This window comes from Lepidochelys kempii, chromosome 3 (genome assembly GCF_965140285.1).
Source record: "Lepidochelys kempii isolate rLepKem1 chromosome 3, rLepKem1.hap1, whole genome shotgun sequence".
NCBI lineage: Eukaryota > Metazoa > Chordata > Testudines > Cheloniidae > Lepidochelys > Lepidochelys kempii.
The window spans coordinates 192647092-192669570 of NC_136382.1; the positions used below are offsets into that span (position 1 = coordinate 192647092).

At 43.0% G+C, this 22479-nt stretch overlaps 1 protein-coding gene across 1 annotated transcript in view; it reads right to left on the minus strand.

The window, feature by feature from the left end:
• Positions 1-22479, minus strand: part of BFSP1 (beaded filament structural protein 1) — a 45953-nt gene that overhangs the window by 7612 nt on the left and 15862 nt on the right. The window contains exons 3-6 of the mRNA XM_073339430.2: positions 7520-7615; positions 6139-6231; positions 5274-5381; positions 279-499 (exon numbers count right to left, since the gene is read on the minus strand). Coding sequence (XP_073195531.1) covers positions 279-499; positions 5274-5381; positions 6139-6231; positions 7520-7615 — 518 coding nt within the window. The remainder of the gene's footprint in view (positions 1-278; positions 500-5273; positions 5382-6138; positions 6232-7519; positions 7616-22479) is intronic.

Consider the following 22479-nt stretch of genomic DNA (forward strand, 5'->3'; position numbering starts at 1 on the left):
TTCACCCCCCAGAGTGTGGCTCTCCCTTCCCCATCCTGCCCAGTCACCCTTCCACCCCTAGAGCCCTGCTTAGTTGGCAGGGGGAGGATGGTGAAGAGAGCGCGAGCAACAGGACGGGAGACGAGCAGGGGGCGGAACCTTGAGGAAAAGAGGTGGAGCAAGGGGTGGAGCCTCGGGGGAAGAGGCACAGCAAGTGGGAGAGGTTCCAGCACTCAGTGTCAGGTTTTCACAAATTAGAAAGTTGGCCACCCTACACACCATACATGAAATAGCCCTACCGGTTGTCTTCATTCTCAATGATACGTTTGTACCGCTCCAGCTCATTCTCCAGGGACTGCTGATATATCACCAGCTGGTGACAGTCACTCGTGTACTTCTCCAAGGTCCTCTCAGCATCCTCTATCTCCTTCCTAAGAGTTTCAATCTGCTCGTTGTATAGCTGAACCTCATCATCATAACTCTCTTGAGTGCTCTTAATAGCTTGTTCCAGCACGGTTGTCTGAAATAAAGGAAATTGGAAGCAATGATATACAGCATTTCCTATGTGGGGACTGACAGACATTTTCAGAGGAATCATTAAATGGTGAGAAGTACTTTTCTATGTCAGCAAACTAATGACTGAAAAAAAGTCGTATGCTTTGGATAATTATTGAAGAGGAAACTGACTACAATACTATGCATGGCTAGTGAGAGGGGCTAGTGAAGATGGATGGATGGGAGATGGTTTTCCAATCCCATGAGAGTTTGAGATTTCAATTTTTTTCCCATACTGAAGTAAGATGAAAAGTTGCAACAGCAAACATTTTCATGGACCAATAATCTGAAAAAAATAAAATTCAGATTGGGTAAATCAGAATGTTTTGTTTTAATAATGCTGAAGCCTTTTGGTTTGCTTTTGATCTTTTAAAACCCCCTTTGAAGTCTAAGTTAAATAAAGTCCCAAAACGTTTCCACAGAAATGTTTGGAATTGGGAGCTTTGTCGAAACGGACTCTTTTCTGCGCACAGTTTGGGGGTTCTACAAATCTGCATTTTCCGATGAAAAAGTATTTAGGTCAGAAAATTCCCCACCAGCTCTCACTATGAAGATGTTTCCCAGAGAGCATCTAAGTGGGCCAGATGAGTAGCTTCTACAAAGGTCTTGGATTCCTTTGCACAAGCTCTGAAAACTGGATCCGATGCTGCACCATTAAAGCCAATTGGCACGTTCATTACATTCATTTCATTATTAATTCATATTTAAAAAATACATCTATTGCTCCCCCCCGTGCCATGGTCTATTCCATAAATTAAAACATAGACCAAGGCGCTTCTATAAATATACCCGTCAGCGCTAGGGTGACCAGATAGCAAGTGTGAAAAATCGGGACAGGGGGTGGGGAGTAATAGGCACCTATATAAAAAAAGGCCCCAATTATTGGGACTGTCCCTATAAAATCGGGCCATCTGGTCACCCTAATCATAGCCCACACCACCCTAAGCAGCCTTAATATAGACAGTAAGAAGATGGGCTTTGCAAAGCTGGTTTCTGGCAGACTAAAGGGAGGAGGGGGAGCAGGTTTGAAAATTGGCAGAAGAAGGATGGTTTTGGGCTGCAGCATAGCCAGGAGATCTGTGCTCGATTCCTGACTCCACTGCAGATGTTATGTATGTTTCCAGGCAAGTCAATCAGAGTTTCAGTGGTGGTTTAGTGACCACAGTGCTGCATTTGCGGGTGGGGAAGACACATTACTGCACTATGCTAACAGCAATGGCCAGAGTCGTTCTGCCCATGGAAGACCCAGGCAGCCAGAATTCCTCTGGCAGGAGCAGGCTCATGGCTGCTTCTTACTGCTCCTTTTTGGAGGTTCAGCCTATATTCTTCTTGCACCGCCTCTTCTTTAGAGGAAGTTTAGGTCTAGCCACTTTACATCCCACCCAGCCCCAGGAGGTTGTCTAGCACCAATGAAGTTGCTAAACACCCCCTGTACTTGGCACTCTAAAGGCTCCAGCACAAGGATTACAGGGGCTGACTGGACAGGAGCACAGAGGGAAGAGAGCTGTCTGTTCTGCCCAATCGGGAGGTGACTAAAATCTGGCCCATAATCTCTTTCTACCTCAGTTTCTCCAGCTGTCAGCTGGGGAGTATAATACTTACATAGCTCATTATTGACTGTAAAGCTCACCTTAGATGGAAAGGTGCCACATGAGACTGAAAGTGATTAATTCTGAGACTACCAGTTGTACAGCCATGTTACTAAATGTGACATCACTGGTGCCACGGGCACTATGGGAGCCCAGTGTGCAGTGCTGCAGACCAAGTTACAGTTAGCTGCAGCACAGGTGTAGCAATCGAAAGACAAACTTTAACGTTACAAGCTGCATCCTCCCACTGACCCTCACAAAACACTTGGGGAGAGTCACATACAGCGAGCGAGCAGCATCTAATCCTCAGGGGATTTGCACTCCACCAGCAAGTGAAATGATGACCAAGGAAGTACTACATGGGACTTGCCTTTAAATGTTACTATCAGAACATTCTGGCTTGTAGAATAACTTAACCGCCTGTGCAGTGACTCCTGCAGAGAACTGGGATTTTATTAATGCATCACTGGAACGTAAGTTGGCCACAAGATGGTGCTGAGTCACTTTAAAAAAAAAAAAAAAAGCAAGCTAGGGAATTGCAGCAAAGTGTTACTTCTGCTGTTATTTCTCTGTTTTATTATGTAATTCCTATAGCACCTTCTCTGTTTTCTTTTACAAACAATCACACTTTATAAGAAGGGTTCATTCATAACTAGTCTACAGAGCAGTCGTTCTCAATCAGCACACAGCTGTGGGCCATGTGACATCCTCAGGGCCATAACTTGGGAGGGGCAGGAGGGGCACCTGCCCCAGATGCAGAACCGGTGGGGGTGTAAAAATGGGGTGGTGCAGGATTGGGCCATAGGTAATGGAACTAGGGGTGCTGGAGGTGCTGCTGCACCCCCAGGCTTGAAGTGGTTTCCATCATAGTCAGGGTTTACCATTTGGTTCAAAGGCTCTCAGCTCTGGGTGCTGGGGGCAGTTGCTGAGGAGTTCTCGGGGGCAGTTACTAGGTGGGGGGGCTGGGTGCATGGGTGGCAGTCCCTGGGTGGGGGACTGTATGATGGAGGGGGCAGTTCCAGTGGGGTTGGCTGATGGAGGGCATTCCCTGGCTGTGGGGGGGGGGGCAAGCTTGGGGGGCTGGGATATAGTCCCTGACTGGAGGGGCTGGATACACGGGGGGCAGTGTCTGGCTTGGGGGGCACCCTGCACCGGGCAGGGGTCCCCATCTTTGCCAGCAGGCTCGGCAGCCGTGCTCTCTGGGCACTCAGCCCAGCTGCAATGCAGTGCAGCCTTGCCACCCTTACAGTAAATTAATTTTAACAGTTAGTGTTTTGACTTATTTACTCATTTAAAATGCTCTTGGCAGACATGTGCCAGTGTTGAAATGAAAGGTGCTGTAGCAATCTGAATTGTATTGCTGTCATATAACAAATACTAAACTTCTTTTTTGTGTAGCTGTTCAGGTAGTGAATATATTGTGTGCACGCTGCCCACAAGACACAGAGCTCTGCAGATGTGGCCCACAATGGTAAACAGGTTGAGACGCACTGCTGTAGAGGGTTAATAAATCATTAATATATTGCTTTAATAATTCATTACTCAATTGTTATAGACCATGGGGAGGGGGGGAGAGGAGAAGGGGCAGGAGGGGGGGAGAGCCATTTCCAAAGAACCTGAGTGATTTGTTTTATTTGGGAAAATTCCACCCTGAGATTCCAAAAGCTCAATAGGTTGATTATAACCATGGCTTATAACCACCTCTTACCCCTTTTACTGATATTCTCAATATGAGTATAACTGCTATATTTGTCATTTATTAACCCTTTATAAATGGAATCTTAATAGAAAGTGTCACCTTGAAAATGAAGGTTTCATTCTGAAATTAGGACTAGTAAAGGCCAGATTATGCTAATCTTTTCTTGGGTTAACCATCTGAAGGCAGGTTCCTCCAGCTACTTGTACATCTGAGCAGAACTCAGGCACCGTCACAGTCCGTGCTCTCCCCTGAGTGCAAGGTGAATTCCTGACTAGGGTGTCAGACACCCCAAGGAGGCTGAGGTAGAGGTGTGGCCTTAGTCCAACCCCTCTGTGTGCTGGCCAGAAGAGCCGGCGAGACTCAGCAAGCCACTGCAGTGGCTGCACTTCCCAAGATCTCTGGGAGGTGCTGTGTATCAGCACACCATCCCCGGAACAGGCACAAAGGAGCCCTTACTTGCCGCGTTAAGGTAATAATTTTCCACAACTCCCCATTAATTAGGCCCTTCCTAGGGGTGGGCATATAGGTCCTGACCTTCATGGCTTAGGTTGCTGTTCAGTTTTCAGCTTAGCCTGACAGGATCACAGAGCCCAGTGGATTGCTGCAGAAGACACAAGCTGCACGATGACGTACTTGGCTGGGGACAGGCAGGAGCTGCAGGAAAAGTCCTGGTAACTCATGCCCTGTGAATCAGCACTGCACAGACACACAGACCATTGTTGCTGTTGGTCCCTGGGTGTGGCTGAAGGTGCTAATTCATTGTTATTGTAATCAGAGATATGTGTAGGCTGCTGTGTGAAACCTGACATGCACTTTTTGAGGAAATACATAGATTTTAAGGTCAGAAGGGACTATTGTGATCATTGAGTGTGACCTGCCTCATGGCACAGACCATAGAATGTCACCTAGTTATTCCCACATCAACCCCAGAGCTTGTGGAGTGAATTTAGTGCTCAGGGAAAGTGCTGAACTGACATCTCTGAAGACCTCTGATTTTATCCCACAGTGCCAGTGCCTTTCATACTGGATTGAGCGAGGGGGAGACTCAGTCCCTGGACCTTTTCAGTCGTTGGCCTGTCTGCTGAGACTGTCCATCAGCAACCCAGTTGTGATCTGGGCATCTTGTTCCACCATGTACTGGACTAAGGCCTCCAACCACTTCTACTCAACCTACTAAGCAGCCATCACACAGTCATGACTGACCTTCTGAACCAACTACATAAATCTTCATCCCATGGTTAGACAGAAGGCAGAAGCTGAGATAGGTAAAGTTTGAATAAAAAAAAAATCCTTTTCAGGCATTCATCTTATTTGTAGGTAGAATACATATGCTCAAAACCCCATTAAATACCATCCATGCTGCGTTGTTCAGTGTTACGTGTTGATTTGTTGCAATTACACTAGTCTGAATCAATGAGGGTCACTAGACTTTCCAGTTAGTTGTATGGTACCTCAGTCTGCAGTTTCAATTTCTGAGTCTGCAGCTGACAAAGAATGCTCTTGTACTCTTCCAGCTGACTCTGCAGGATAGGAATTCTCCTTTCTGCCATCAGCCTTTCCTGAGAGAAAAGAAGAAAGAATGTCTGATCGTGTAAACATGCCACCAGAGATTTCATTACCTACAGTCAATCTGAAAAGACAACATGAATGATGATGAGATGACGCCTCCGCCTCTTGCTACATAACTTCAATGGTCTCAAGTTCCCAATGGAGGCACTGTAGAAGCACTGCTTATGGTTTAAAATAGTTCATTTCATTTGAAAGGAAAAGGTTTGCCATTCACACCCAAACAACAACTGTTTCCTGGGGTACTGTCCTACACTGGTGCGAAAGTGAAACCCATCACCTTTGTCTCACCTGGTTTCATTCAATCAGTTTGATTCACAAGGGTCCATCCCTCTTGCTCTTGCCCCATCTTGACTCTTTGGAGAGGGAGCAGGCAAAGTAGGCTCACATCCCCATCTCCAAATCTTGGAATCTCTTTACTCTGATGGGACACATCCCTACTTCTGCTGCTGCTGGACTAGCCTTTTAACATGTCCCAGAATACACCTGGCTAGCAGAAATCCCTGTTCAAGACTTCTGACATCTCTTTTGATCCTAAAGCTCCTAAAGCTCACTTAAGTTTTTCAAAGCTGCAACTCTGATCTTCTGTTGTCATCATTAGCAATTCCACATTTACTCACAGACATCACAGCACCTCCGTCTACTTAGAATAGGAAATAGATGGACTATCTCAGGAACTTAGGGTAAATATTGACTATCACATTGTGAGTGCTCACTACATAGCATTTATTTACTCAGTGAAACACTTACCTCGCTCACTCCAACTGTAATGGTGGTCACACTAGGGGTCATTTGGATGATCTGTTGTAAAATGCTGACATAGGTCTGTATTTCCATGATATTCTGTGGTGGAGTAAAATCATTTTAATTAGTAACTAGTAGAGCAAGATTTCAGTTCAGCTGTCTGAATGTCTGTGATTTATTTCTTGATGATAACTTCTTTCACTGGTAAAAGTATGGGTCAAATTCAGATCTGCCATACATACATGCCACCCTGACTCTAGTGGACGTCTACTCATCTGAACTGGGCTCTATATGTGTTCGCAGTTTAGTAACCCAATCACCACATTCAGATAGTACTTTGCTAAAGCTGTTCAGTTACTGATGAGATGCAGCATAGTCTTAATTCAGTACTATGTTACTCATGTTTTAAAGGAACAAATGGGAATATAATCTGATCTAGTCACTGGTGGAGGAGAGGTGGAAGGGGTAAGGGTGGTTAATGGTGTAATAAAGACAGATGGAAGGAGGTATTTTCATTTGTATGGCCGATGTGTAAGACTGTGACTCCTTTCAGATGACACTTTGTAAATGTGCTTAGAAAAGGTTGACCAAGTCCAGCATCTGGTTTGAGTCACTGACCATTGACCCTGTTCTAGTTTTTGCCTCTAGACCTGATCTAGCTTCCATAGCTCTCAATGGCAAAAATTCCAAAGAAATGTGGAAAAGGATTAACGTTAGTCTCGCTCCTTTTACCAAATCTATTCCCAGTTTATATATGGCTCCTAAAGCTATTTAATGATGGATCTTTTCCTGGGAATGCCAGACTACAATCCTCCCAGTCACACCCTTTACAGAACTTGAATCAGGCAACATTTTATAGTGTTCATGCTACAAAACAAATTGTTGTACCTCTGTGTAAAACAGTAAGGCCTATATCAACAAGCCTATTCAGACCTGTGATTCCCACTGATTCCAGTGGGAGCTAGGTGCCTAAATACATTTGAGGCTCTTGGTCTGATTGCTTATCATGGTACTCAGGATGGCTCAAACAGGACTGGCCCCTCTATAGATTAAATGATGATAAAGGATTCAAGCAGATCCTGTTAATCATGTTAATGATTCTAGACTGCTGACCTTGAGTGAGTGAGCTTTGATAAAATACAACAGCCTACTTGTTGGTCTAGAGAATACCAAACTGAATGTATTTTGTTCGCTAACATATCCAGTCTTACCTGGGGTCACTGGGTTTCTTTGAACCTTTTCAAAATGCCTTTTTACAATAAAATAAAACAACAAACCTTTACCCTGTAGGTGTCTGAAGTGGCCACTGAAAGAGATCAAAGGTTAGCGTGACACTTTTCAACCTTCCAGACTCCTCTCTGAGAGGTGGGGAATTCAGTGCAATTACCTTCTTGTACCTGTCCTTTGTGGCATTAATGTCATCCTGCAGGAACTGTGATTCAATCTGAAGTTCCAGATTACATAACAAAGCTTCATCTGCTTCCTGCAGTGCAGATAAACATGACATTTTTAGTACTGGCTTCAGGTTCACTAAGAATAGAGGAGCCACTTATCCAACAAGTGAATATTTTAAAATTTGTAGCCACCTATGTTGAGAATTAAAGACTAATGGGAGAAACAAAGGTATGATGAAACCGACAAAAAATATGCACTTTTATCCATTCGGCTCTCCCGTGGTATACACTATTTTTCTGAACAAAGCTGATAAAGACAAGCAGTTAAATACATTTCAGCACTGTGGTGCTGTCACAGCTCATTCACCATATGCTTTATGATGGCTGGGAGCCAAGGAATAGACACTTTATGAAATACCAATCACTGAAGCTTGCAATGGTGTCTGATTCTAAGCAGGAGGAATCAACAGTATAAGGCACTGATTTCTCCAATGTTTGTGACCGTGTTTGATATATTTTGACACTTTTTAAAATATCACACTAAAGAACATACCATATTTCTGTGTCAACCTGAAATTTTTCATCCCTTCACTTTGCGACACCTCACACGTCATAAAATTGGATTTTTCAGTGACATTTCTGGGACTATTAATTATTAACATGGTGGCCCACAAAAACTAGAAAAGCAAGTTTGGGGGCAAAAAATTGCAATTAATTGTAAATTCAGGAGGCAGAAGATTCTCAGAGTCCAGATGGTCTAGAGAAATGAGCATGGAACTCACAATAATTATCGTGATTTACACCTGCATAACAGAGAGCAGAAATCTGGCCCAGTATCTAACTCCTGTTTCAATTCTAAGAGGTCACTTGGCTCATTACTGAGTTATACTACTTTAAACAAGCTCCTGAATATAAAATAATTCTCAGTAACTTTAAATCATACAATACAAAATAACAAGTTCTATGGGGATAAGTTTCAGACTGCTATCTAATACATCAGCATCTCATTAAATATATTGTGCACCAACAGAATGAAAATTTAGTTTCTGGTAGGACTCCTGAACATGACCAGTTGAATCCTTCTTGCCTAACACTCAATGGTTCCTATGACATTTTATAATTTACTTAAGTGGAGGCGTTTTCATGCAGCTATAAATGCAATATGAACCTGATCCAAAGCCCATTGATATCAAGGGAAAGAAACTCACTGCTTTCAATGGACTTCGGATGTGATACCTGAGCTGGCTGAATTGCACCAATACAATTGAATTGACATTTACAGAAGACAAAAGTATTCCTTGCAGTGATAAAAAAGGCGTTAAAATATATCAACAGATGCAGGCTTGGCATCTATAGTTTATATAATCTCAGGGTAATCTGGACCTTGAGTAAAATCCTAGCCCCCAGTGAAGTCAATGGCAAAAAAGCCCACTAACTTCAACGGAGCTAAGATTACACTCCTAGTACGTTGGAGGATTGTTTACACGTAACTCTTTGTCAGGAAATCAATGCATTTTGGCAACTTCTGTGACCAAATGTTTGTGGGTAAGACCTTCAATAACACAAGCTCTCTGAAAACCCTGGAGACATTTTTTTCCACCATGTACACTCAGCCCTTTGCAGCCTCTCTCTATCAATGGTTTTGTTATGATATTACAAAATCCCATAGATTTTCAGTAGATCTTATTCTTCTAGAGAACAAAGTACATACAACCTGAGACCATGGCAGGGGGGTAGGGGAGGAGAGTCCTTTTCTCAATTGTTTTTGCAATTTGTTTACTTTCTGCATTTGACAGCACTTTAAGTATAGTTTCACAAGTTCCCACTACAAGCAGCTATTCAGGTCATTCCACCTGCGTTATTAGTGTGTCTCTGACCCAGCAAGAGCAAAAAGAAATTGCAAAACACAGGAATATCTGACTGTAAAATCAAAAATTTGAAGGTGAGTCTCCAGGACAGCTATACATCTGAAAGTGCATTTAATTCATATTTTTACATTAACTAGTTTCAAGGTGATGGTGTCTCTTTAGTTCTGTCACACCAGGTTTTGAGTGGTAAGTTGTGCTCAACAGCAATAATCATCAGCTTTGTAGCAACTTTGGGGTAGCCATGGATGCTAAAATCACTAATATTTCATGGGCCTGATTCGGATCTCATCTAGACTAGAGTAACACCACTGGCTTCAATGGAGATCCTTCTTTTTTAGGCCTCAACTAACCAATGCATTTAAGCACATGCTTCATTTTAAGCATATGCGAAGTCCCACCCCTATTCAACAAAGCACTTAAACAAGTTCTTAACTTTAAGCACCCACTTAATTCCTGTTGAAATCAATGTGACTTACGCATATACTGATTTGCTGAATCTGGGCTTTGCACCAGAGACTAGAATCAGGTCCCATGTGTGTGAGTTTATGAGATAGTTACATTCAAAATGCATATGCTTTTATTTCTTGACTCATTTCTTTCTTCATAATTCCAACCACACTGCTCATGCCAGCTCCGCAAGGTAAGAGTATGCTAGTGAAAAGGTCTGATTCAGTACTTTCCAGGATTTGGGATAGAAAAGTGAGCATGTGCACTGTGAACCTACCTGTATCATAGTTGCCAGCACATGGGGGATTCTGATCTCTGTTGTAAATCACGGATATCTCCATTGAAATCAGTAGAGTTACATTGGTGTCCATGAGATCAGAACCAGGCCCATTCAATATAATTGATTTTGTCATATATGATAATCCCAATGTTGATACAAAGGCTGATGATTAGTTCTCAGGAAAGTGTGTTCTACTTCACACAGAGCCTAACCTGACACAATTAAAAAGTCATCAAGGGAAACTAAGACCTGATCTACACTTAAATGTTAGGTCCACATAACTATGTGCTAAGGGGGTGTCAAGGTTCCTTCCCCACTCTGAACTCTAGGGTACAGATGTGGGGACCTTCATGAAAGACCCCCTAAGCTTATTCTTATCAGTTTAGGTTAAACGCTGCCACCACTAAAGTGTTACACGAAAAACAGGGGAAGTGCCCACTTGGAAATGTCTCCCCTCCAAAATATCCCCCCAAGCACTACACCCCCTTTCCTGGGGAAGGCTTGATAAAAATCCTCACCAATTTGCATAGGTGAACACAGACCCAAACCCTTGGATCTTAAGAACAATGAAAAAGCAATTAGGTTCTTAAAAGAGAATTTTAATTAAAGAAAAAGTAAAAGAAAAACCTCTGTAAAATCGGGAAGGGAAATACCTTACAGGGTAATCAGATTCAAAACATAGAGAATCCCTCTAGGCAAAATCTTAAGTTACAAAAAGACACAAAAACAGGAATCTACATTCCATTCAGCACAACTTATTTTATCAGCCATTTAAACAAAACAGAATCTAACGCATATCTAGCTAGATTGCTTATTAACCCTTTTACGGGAGTTCTGACCTGCATTCCTGCTCTGGTCCCGGCAAAAGCATCACACAGACAGAGAGAACCCTTTGTTTTCCCCCCTCCAGCTTTGAAAGTATCTTGTCTCCTCATTGGTCATTTTGGTCAGGTGCCAGCGAGGTTATCGTAGCTTCTTAACCCTTTACAGGTGAAAGGGTTTTTCCTCTGGCCAGGAGGGATGTAAAGGTGGGTACCCTTCCCTTCATAGTTATGACAGGGGATGTGAAAAATTCAGACCCCGGAGTGCCATAGCTATGCCAACTGAACCCTCAGCATAGATGCAGCGAGGTCAATGGAAGAATGCTTCCTTTGACCTCGCTACCATCACTTGGGGAGCTGAAGCTCCTACAGCAATGGAAAAAAAAACCCTTTCCATCCCTGTGAGAAGTGTCTGTGTTATAGCACTACAGCAACATAGTCACAGCATTGTACCTAAACCGCAGTGGCATCTGTAGCATAGCTATGGTTTGAATAAATAACTGACTACACAGAGGAACATGCACAAAGTACTGTCAAATGCACAAAGGAAACAGAAAATATGGGAACAAATATTTTCCCCTAATCGACTTCAGTCAGAGTAACACTAGACGTTGCTTGTCACAATAGGATCTTAAGGGGGCTGAAGGGAGACAGATTTTTAAACATATGGCATCCCTTTAAAACTCACCACTTTCAATTATCAGAGGTATATATCTGGTACAATGATCAGATCATGTGCAGTGAATTAAACTGGGCAGGGCATGTGACTGTGGTGAAAGAGGAATTTCCTTTTTCACATGCACAGCAAAGCAATCACCCGGGTTGATATGCTATTCAGAAATGTGTTGATGCTTGTGATTTTCATCATGCTATTGACTCGTCCAGCCAGGTTTGCTGATGCACCAATAAAACCACCATGAACTTTTTTTACTCTAGAGCTAGTTAACTGCACTGTGAGCAAATGCCACTAATTAAAACCGACCATGACCAGAATATTCTAAGCCAGTCATCAGGAATTTGTGGAGCATTTATGCAGCTTTAATGATTTCCTATTGAGAGAAAGATCAGCACAACAATGATAGTGTTAGGAGCCTTATGGGGGAAGCAGACATCCCCAATTAGCAAATATTTTTGTATGTAATGAGCAAATCTAGTCTTCAGCTTTTCAAATGTTTGCCCAAGGGAGAAAATGCATTCGCAGTTTTTCTTTCTAAATAAGCTAGATTTAGCTATGTATTCACTGAACCCTCACGCTGTATCAAAACAACACATCATCCAGTTATTTTCTCCTCAACTTTGTATCATTCTTTCATTATTCTTTATGTGCATTTAAAAAAAAAAAACTTTAGATACTGACTCCAGCAGTGATCAAGGGCCCAGATCTTCAATGGTATTTACAGCCTAACTCCCATTGATAAATACCTTTGAGGATCAGGGCTATTTTCAAGCAATAGCAATGAGATAGGACAAGTCCAGTGCTCTGCAGAATTGTTGTTTAATGCTTCTGTATGTTGAAGTGTTCTTCCCTATTTGTAAAGATTCCTGCATGTATATAAATTTATTCTGAGTACTATGCACAGAAAATGAACTGCAAAGCAGAATGGACTTATCTGTCTGAGTAAAAGCCACTGCATTCCTACATCTATAAATTGACCTGAATGTACCCAAATACTAGTTTAAGTGTAAGGTGATGGATATGGGGATATGAATTCTGTGTCACTGATAAATATGGACAATGCAATCATGTCAAATGCCAGAACTTTGCTCTCAGCATAATATGCATCTCATATCTGCTGTCTGCCCTGCTGCAGAGAATACTGCTGTCAAAAACCTGCTAAGATGTATAACATCCTCCATTTCATTTGATATAATGTGAAATGTATCAGTGGCATAGAATTTTACCACATGCACATACATGTATGGAGTAAACGGTTTGCAAAATGGCCTTCATGGCAGGGCTTGGATCCCTGTTTGTTGTTAATGGAGAGAGGTACAAAATTTACAAACAACAAATCATTCACTAAACTGAGCCCCTTTTCCTATTCAGCAGTAGTCTGCAAACACGCAGTAAGCCTCTTCATTATTCAGATGGAACAGTGAATGTTGTGTATGAACAAATTTCTTCCCAAAGATTGCTCACAAACTGGTTGCCTCAGTGAGCGTTCCATTGCTCATTTGATAGTTTGCTCTATGCGGTTTGTAATCTTTGTCACCTGATATTGTTTTTGTTTCCTGATTGCGTTACCTAATATTTATAATCACTTCTGTCTGTGTGAAAGATGCCATCTGACTTCATCTTCTGACCTAGGGACCTCCAGAGCGAAGTGCATAGCTTGAGCTGAAGCTCTTAACCTACAGCTCCAACAGACTCAGCCAGAGAGAGACCTCTAACCAGGGCTGAAAGTAAGTCGAGTGACTTACCGGTATGCTGGGGCCAGCTCTGGCCCCTGGAAGGGGAGGGGTTGAGGGGGTCAGAGCCAGCCCCAGCCCACCCTGAAATGTAAGTGCCCCCCCGCACCTGGGTAGCAGCAGCAGCAGCAGCACGGGGCTCTGGGGCTATTTAAAGGGCCTGGGGCTCCCCTCTTCTACCGCCCTGGCCCTTTAAATAGACCCCGGAGCCCTGGGGTAGTGGGGGCTCCAGCTGCCTCTGCAGTCCCAGTCCTTTAAATAGCCGCTGGAGCCCCACCACTTCTCCAGGTAGAAGCAGGGGAGCCGCGGGCCCTTTAAATAGCTCCCGGAGCCCTGCAGCTGCTACCCCAGGGATCCAGCAGCGGGGCTCTGGAGGCAATTTAAAGAGCCTGGGGCTCCAGCCACTGCTGGGAGCCCCAGGCCCTTTAAATTGCCCCCTTGGGAAGCCGGGCTGCCCCAGTACGGCACACCGGCTCTTGCCGGTACGCTGTACCGGGGCATACTGGCTTACTTTCACCTCTGCCTCTAACACATATTCACATTTTGATAATGAGAAGGGATTTAGTACAAGTTGTATTCATTAGTGTGGTACCCTAGCCTGCTACATTTTACTTTCTCTTTTTATGTTCCTCTTCATCGATAAGGCACAAGAGAAAAACATCAGAGATGGCCACCAGACCCCTGCCACGTCTGCTCACACACCTTCAAAGGCATCATGTTTCCCAGCAACAAATTTGTTTTTCAGGTTTTCATATGTTTTAAGTGACGAACAAATATCTCAATTTTTCGCAGAAAAGCCAAGTCTCCAAACTCTAAAACAAAATCTTTGAGTGAACCTTTGGGAAAATGTGTCCTCACTTTCACCCATCTCTGATCACTATGAGCCAGACCCTGTTCGGACTAGGGGATCACAATTGTCCCTTCTGAATCTGTGGCACTGGATTCAAACCAGTCGTTGGTAATCTCCACGAAGGGTCTAGGGAGCGGGAACCTTTCTCCTCAGCTGGCAGAATGGCTGCAGAGATGCTCAGAGCAGGCTACTTCTGCGCAATGGCTGAACTACCACCCCATGACCTGTGTGAAAGGGGAGGACTGAGGAGCCATGCAGCACATACTTCATGCTCTACCTTGCCCCCATCCAACCTTGCATTGTCACAGGTAGGCCAATGGAGCTGGGCTCCGAACCACATGTTGGGGTTCATGCTGTGTCACTTTTCAAAATGCCCTCCCTGTGCAGTGGAACCATACTGGTTCTGATGCCGGAGAGACCTCTATACCTCCAGAGATGGCTCTGGATTTGCCTTTCCATTTGGTGAGCTTATAAAATACCCATAAAATGTGTTCTAAATGAGCTCCAATATACTGGCAAATTCTAAGCACATGATCTCTCTGAAATATGGAGGAGAAGAGATGTTCTGGACATTAAAATGTAGATAAAAAAAGTACAAGTCATTCAAATGATCCCATCAAGGTTCCTTCCTCGCTCTGAACTCTAGGGTACAGATGTGGGGACCTGCATGAAAGACCCCCTAAGCTTATTCTTACCAGCTTAGGTTAAAACTTCCCCAAGGTACAAACTTTTACCTTTTGTCCTTGAACCTTTATGCTGCCACCACCAAAGTGTATAACAAAAATAACAGAGGAAGTACCCACTTGGAAACATCTCCCCCCCAAAATATCCCCCCCAAGCACTACATCCCCTTTCCTGGGGAAGTCTTGATAAAAATCCTCACCAATTTGCATAGGTGAACACAGACCCAAACCCTTGGATCTTAAGAACAATGAAAAAGCAATCAGGTTCTTAAAAGAAGAATTTTAATTAAAGAAAAAGTAAAAGAAAAACCTCTGTAAAATCAGGAAGGGAAAGACCTTAAAGAGTAGTCAGATTCAAAACATCCCTCTAGGCAAAAACCTTAAGTGACAAAAAGACACAAAAACAGGAATATACATCCCATTCAGCACAACTTATTTTATCAGCCATTTAAACAAAACAGAATCTAAGACATATCTAACTAGATTGCTTACGAACTCTTTACAGGAGTTCTGACCTGCATTCCTGCTCTGGTCCCAACAAAAGCATCACACAGACAGAGAGAAACCTTTGTTTCCCCTCCTCCAGCTTTGAAAGTATCTTATCTCCTCATTGGTCATTTTGGTCAGGTGCCAGCGAGGTTATCTTAGCTTCTTAACCCCTGTTCGCACAAAGCCACTTCTGCTAGAGGTTACTCAATCTTTTGCCACTTCTGATACCTTAATTATTTCTGCCTTTACATCCTCCGCTAACAAAACCATTTCTTATTCCTAGGTGTTGGGTCTACAGAGCACAGATTCACTAAAATCAGACGAATAAAGATCCATATGGTAAAAGAAAAGGAGTACTTGTGGCACCTTAGAGACTAACCAATTTATTTGTTAGTCTCTAAGGTGCCACAAGTACTCCTTTTCTTTTTGCGAATACAGACTAACACGGCTGCTACTCTGAAACCTGTCATATGGTAAAAGAGATTGTGAGGAAGGTAGCTGATTGTTACTGATTGCTTTGTAGCATTGTTCTCCATGAATACATTCCTATTTAGAAAGCACATAGATTTCTCAGAGGATTCTTTGCTACCTTAGTGCCCGGGATACCTTAAAATGGACTCAAGGAAAGCCAATAAACAATAAAAATATATTTGCTAAATGGAAAAGAGCCAGAACAAATTAATAAAGAATTCACTAATACATCAGTCTTTACATATAGATTCTCATCCACTCCCTCAATGGTATCAACGTTGGTTTAACCTTGGTTTGTTGCCAGTAGTATGGCGAAACTCCTATTGATCTCAAGTAGAAAAGAATTCCAGAAGTTGGCCCAATGTCTGCTCCCATTTCTTGGTTCTCTTGTCCCTTTCACATTCCTGTGGTTGCCTGCCCAGGAAGGTACCATTTACCATGAGGAAGGGGAGCAGAATCGAACGCTAAGTAACATGGCTAGGAGAATACACATTGATACCCACCCTTCTTGAGTCATTAGAAAACACGGAATATGAATAGAGTGGATGATTTAATTTAGAAATACTGGGCCAGATTTTTTCTCTCTCTCTCTTTCTCTCTCTCCTCCATTCCCCCTCATTAGGACTGAATGTAACTCTTTAAAACAGTGCAAATTCAGTGAGTTGCAACCAAATTGACACAATGTGGCAAACAATGTGAAGAGAAGAATTTTTTCATTTGCTTATATACCAGTATTAGGAGACTGGGTTACAAGTAAGAGAAATTGGAAACTCTCATTGATGAAAAGAAATTGGATATAATTGATATGACTAAAACCTACTGGGACAATTACCATGACTGGAATGTTCACAACACTGTTACAACCCTTTGAGGACAGTCAGAATGGGTTAATTTCCCAAAGCTAAGAAGAATTATGAGTGAAATTGATTGGGAAGGAAAATTTGGACAGAAAAATGTGAAGGAAAATTGGGAGTTATTTAAAAAGAGTTTATAGATAACCCACTTTGACTAAAAAACCCATCATGTTTAGTGATGAAGTGAAGGCAGTAATTAGAAATATAAAAACAATTTATAACAAATGGCAAAAAGGGAAAATATATAACAATCAATATACAGTAAATGTTATGAAATATAGAAAATTGACAAGGAAGCTAAAGACTTCAGGGAAAAATCCATGGCTAGCAGGGTCATGGCCAATAAAAAATTTCTTAAAATATATTTGAAACAAAGGAAATTCTAGTAATGGTAGAGTTATAGGTCTGTTATTAGATGGAGATGGTAAAATTGTTAATAATGATGCAGAAAAGGCAGAAGTGTTCAATAAATAGTTGGAAACAAGAAGGATGATGTACTTGTACCACGTGAGAATGAAGAAGTACTACCTAGTTCATTAATAACTAAGGATGATGTTAAACAATATTTAATTGGGGAAAACATTTTTATAACAGCAAATCCAAATAATGTGCACCCAAGGGTCCTAAAAGAGTTGGCTGAGGAGATCTCTGGCCTCCTAATGTTAAAATTTAATCTATTTTGGAATACCAGGGAAATTCCAGAAGACTGAAAGAGTGCTAATGTGGTGCCAATATTCACAAAGGGCAAGTGGAATGTCTTTCGTAACTATAGGCTGGTTAGCCTGTTATCGTCATGGATAAAATAATGGAAAAGCTGATACAGGATTCAGCTGACAAAGACTGAAAGAATATGAATGTAATTAATGCCAGTCAACATGGTTTTTATTGAAAATAGGTCTTGTCAAACAAACCTGATTTCATTTTTTGATAGCTGTAGTATACTTAGACTTTTATAAGTCATTTGATTTAGTGCCACACACATTCTGACTGAAACATTAGCATTATACAATATCAGTAAAACACAAGTGAAATAGATTAGGAACTTGCTAACTGACAGATGTGAAAAAGTAGCTGCCAGTGGAGAATTATCATGGAAAGAGGGTATTTTTAGTGAGGTCCCTCAGGGATCGGTACTAAGTCAATGCTATTCAACGTTTTCATCAAAGTCACTGATGGTAAAATCTGCAAATGACACAAAGGTTAGCAGAGAAGTAAATGATGATGATGGCAGGGCAGTAACATAGAGTGATCTGGATCTCCTGATAAAACTGGGCCCCTTTAAACTAAACATATTTTAAATAGAGCCTACTGCAAGGTCATGCATCTAGGAACAAGGAAGGCAGGCCATACCTACAGAATGAGGGATGTATCCTGGAAAAGAGTGACTGAAAAGGATACAGGGGATATTGTAGACAAGCAATGCAACGTGGGCTCCCAGTACAGTATTGTGGCAAAAACTGAATGCAATCCTTGGATATGTAAACAAGCGAGTAGCAAATAGGAGGAGGGAGGTGATTTTACCTCTGTATATGGTATTGATGAGACCGATACTGGAATACTACATGCAATTCCAGTGCATGCATTTTCAAAAGCACGTTGAAAAATTGGGAAAGTTGAAGAAAAGAGACAGAAATTATTTGAAGGCTGGAGAAAATGCCTTATAGAGAGAGATGTAAACAGCTCAATCTGTTTAATTTATCAAATGATTGAGAGGTGACTTCATTAAAGTGTAGAAGTACCTTCACCAGGAGCAAATACTGAGTGCTAAACGACTCTTCATTCTAGCAGAGCGAGGCATAACAAGAGCTAATGGTTGGAAGCCGAAGCCAGACAAATTCAAATTAGACATAAGGCTCAAAATTTTAACAGTCCGGCTGACTAACCATTGGAACCAACAACCAAGGGAAGGGGTGGATTCTCCATCTCTTGATGTCTTCAGATCAAGACTGAATGCCTTTCTGGAAGATGTGCTTTAGCCAAACACAAGGGCTCAATAAAGGGGTAACTGGGTGAAATTTAATGGCCTGTGACATACAGGAGACCAAAGCAGATGATACAATGGTCCCTTCTGGCCTTAAACATTATGAACTTATGCAATCCATTTTTTATATGATTAGAGCAGAGTTTAAGATTTCAGGGGCATCCATAAACAGTGGCTCAGTCTGTCAGAGTTATAGTCTGGGTAGATGTTTAATCTCCTTAGGCCTTCTCTACACTGCAGAGTTTTGTTGCTAAAGGCAGCTTTTGGCAACAAAACAGTGGAGTGTATGCATAGCAATGCCACTTTTGGTGACAAAACTCTTCCATTTCAATGACAAAATAAAACCACCTCGACGAGAGGCATAGAGCTTTTTGCAGCAAAGTTAAAATGACAAAATGTCACTGTAGACACTGCCGTTCATTATATCCCCGGAAGTGGCCTCTCCCAGTATCCCACAATGCCTGCCAGGACCGTTCTGCTCACTGTTTGAACTCAGCAGCCCTACAGGCATGAGCCCCTCCCCTTTCAAAGCTCCCTTCTGACAGCTGAGCCTGCTGCTCTACACTGGGCAACAAAGCAAATCATGAAGGTGGACTGCTCCTGCTCTCTGCCACACTAGGAACACAGACGCAGGCAGGCCGGGACAGATGTGTGTGCGCCTGTGAGAGAGAGGCTGCTGTGCTGAGCCAGGGAGGGAGGTGGGGGCTGATGTCAGGGGTGTTCCCCTTCCCCTGGCCCAGGATTGGTTGCTTCTGGCGGCTGTCTGAACTGACGGAGACAGCATGCAGGGGCACACACTCTCCCCCAACACACACTCTGTCTCTGTCTTCCCACCACGCTCCCTGTCACACACTCTTCCCCTCCCCCCCACCCACTTCAGTTGAAAAGCGGCTGGAAATCTACTAGGATGCCCATGGAATAATGGGATTGGGAAACCTGCATCATGTGACGCTGTACCTGCCCCATGAGGCATTGCAAACCTTTCCCAAAGCACCCTGCAGCCAGGTGCACAGTGGGATAGCTACCCACAGTGCACTGCTCTCTGTGTCGATACAAGAGCTGCTAGTGTGGATGTGCTGTGCCGACACAAGGAGCATACTGTGGACATGCAACTGCAGTTTAATTAAAGTGCTTTAATTACAATGGCATAACTTTTGGTGACAAAACTGCAGTGTAGACATAAGATCACAGCTTTGAAAGAGGAAGAGCAGTGGGGGCAAAAGACCTATCTGGCTTCAAGACTAAGCTTGATAAGTTTATGGAGGGGATGGTATGATGGGATAGCCTAATTTTGGCAATTAATTGATCTTTGACTATTAGCGGTAAATATGCCCGATGGGATGTTAGATGAGGTGGGATCTGAGTTACTACAGAGAATTCTTTCCTGGGTGTCTGGCTGGTGAGTCTTGCCCACATGGTCAGGGTTTAGCTGATTGCCATATTTGGGTCGGGAAGGAATTTTCCTCCAGGGCAGATTAGCAGAGGCCCTGGGGGGTTTTCACCTTCCTCTGCAGTGCGGGGCACAGGTCACTTTCTGGAGGATTCTCTGAACCTTTTTTCAGAGTAGCAGCCGTGTTAGTCTGTATTCGCAAAAAGAAAAGGAGTACTTGTGGCACCTTAGAGACGAACCCATTTATTTGAGCATGAGCTTTCGTGATCTACAGCTAGATGAAGTGCTACAGATGAAGTGAGCTGTAGCTCATGAAAGCTCATGCTCAAATAAATGGGTTAGTCTCTAAGGTGCCACAAGTCCTCCTTTGCTTTCTCTGAACCTTGAAGTCTTTAAACCACGATTTGAGGACTTCAATAGCTTAGACATAGGTTAGGGGTTTATTACAGGAGTGGGTGGGTGAGATTCTGTGACCTGCGTGGTGCAGGAGGTCAGACTAGACCATCATAATGGTCCCTTCTGACCTTAAAGTCTATGGACCTTAAAGTCTATGACCTTAAAGTCTAATCCCAATGGAGAAAAGGGGCTGCTAATTGACTGCCTTTTGATAAGTGGCTACTCAGGCTCAGCTTAAACATTATTATCTTGAGTAGCTTATAGAAGAAATAAATTCAGGCAGGATAGCAGAACCTCCCCTCCTCTCCAATAGAGTCTAAGTAGCTGTAGTACTATAAGTATAGTACAGTTGAGTCATAACGTCATAAGCCACCAAATTCGTGTGAGTGGCCTAACTGGCACTGCATACGATGTCCCTTGTGAGCAAGTTCCCATCTAATCATGTCTACTGTTTCCAGGGGCAAGTCTGGGAATGGGGAAAACACAGTCACTAATTTCTTCTCTAAGGGATAAAGGATATAGAAGAAACTGGTTAGAGCAAGAAACTTCAGAACTTTTTTTATCTATCTGTTGCCCGTGGTTGGCCCCCCATTACTGGAATATCTGAGTAGTCTATAACCTTTAATGTATTTATCCTTACAACACCCTTGTGAGGTACAGAGGTGCTATTATATCTTGTTAGCTGTTTCCAGTAAGAAATGTTTAAATGTTGCACGGTAGTTGAAGACACAAGAATCCAGGAAACAAAGCTGCCAGGAAATGTTTCATTTTAACCTCTTTAGAAACAGCACTAGTAATTCAAGGCTCAGTTGTGCCTGAGAGGCACAGTCCGAGCTGGACTTGGTGCAGAATCACACCGTCCCAGAGGGAGCGTGGGGAAGCATTCTCACTACTACAGCTCCTGCAGCTGCTGAGCTGCATGCGCTCTGCTATACCCCCTGTTTAGGGTGCATTTCACTGCCTGCTGTGCAGTCAGATGGATCCACGGGCAGCTCCACGGACAGCCAGAGGCCATCTTCTCCCTGTCCCTAGGGCAGTAAGTTGGGAGTCCCTGTGCTTGCTTAAATGCAGGAACTGGAATTTTGCATGTCTCAAGTCAGGATCAGACAAGCGGCAACAAAGCTGCTTATGGCCTCCCCCTGCAAAAGAGTCAGGCTGACTGTGGCCCTTTGCCAGGCATGAAATACCAGGCATGAAATCCTGGCTCCACCTCAGTCAATGGGAAAACTCCCGCTGGCTTCAATGGAGCCAGGATTTCACTGCGGCCCTGGGTTTAGGCACCTAACTCCCACTGATTTCAATTGGTACTTTATAAGCCCAGCTCAAGTCATTATGCTGTTTAGCACTCACATATTTTTGAGGCACTGGAAAGAACTGCTCTACAAATGACAGACATTTGTTCTCTCCGCGATAAGAATTGGGGAGCTTGGCACTAACTCTTTTTAAGATTCATCTGCTATTTTCTGTGTTTTCCCTTAATAGTCTTAGGTTCATTTGATCACCGTTTGGCTTCACTGTATGACTTACAGAATAGCTTCAGCACTCTGCCTACATTTGGGTCCCTCATCTTGGGCTCATGATTGTCTAGCACAGTTTGAGGACCGGGTATTATTCTTTGTCATGGAAACAGGACAACACTGGTACAGGGCCAAGCTAGGGAACTGTGTTATGGCCTTCCGTAGGTATTGACCCATCTGCACTCCAAAACCAAAATCAAGCTTCCATCAGTGGGTTGTTTGCCTCCTTAAAGGTAAGCCTCTGCTCAAGGGTTCTGATTACAACAGCATTCAAGGTATGCCAGAGATCAGGCCCTTCAAAATCCTCTTAATCTGCAGGAATTGAGGAATAAAATGTCTATTTTTTTGGTTAATGGGAACTTGGTGTTATTTAATGGACTTGACCTTTTCCTGCAGGATAGAATACAGTTTTAGTCCTCAAAGCCAGATAATCTCCTTGAAGCTCCCAGACTGTCATAACAGGACTGACAAAAAACTGACAAACCTGTGCGTGGAGA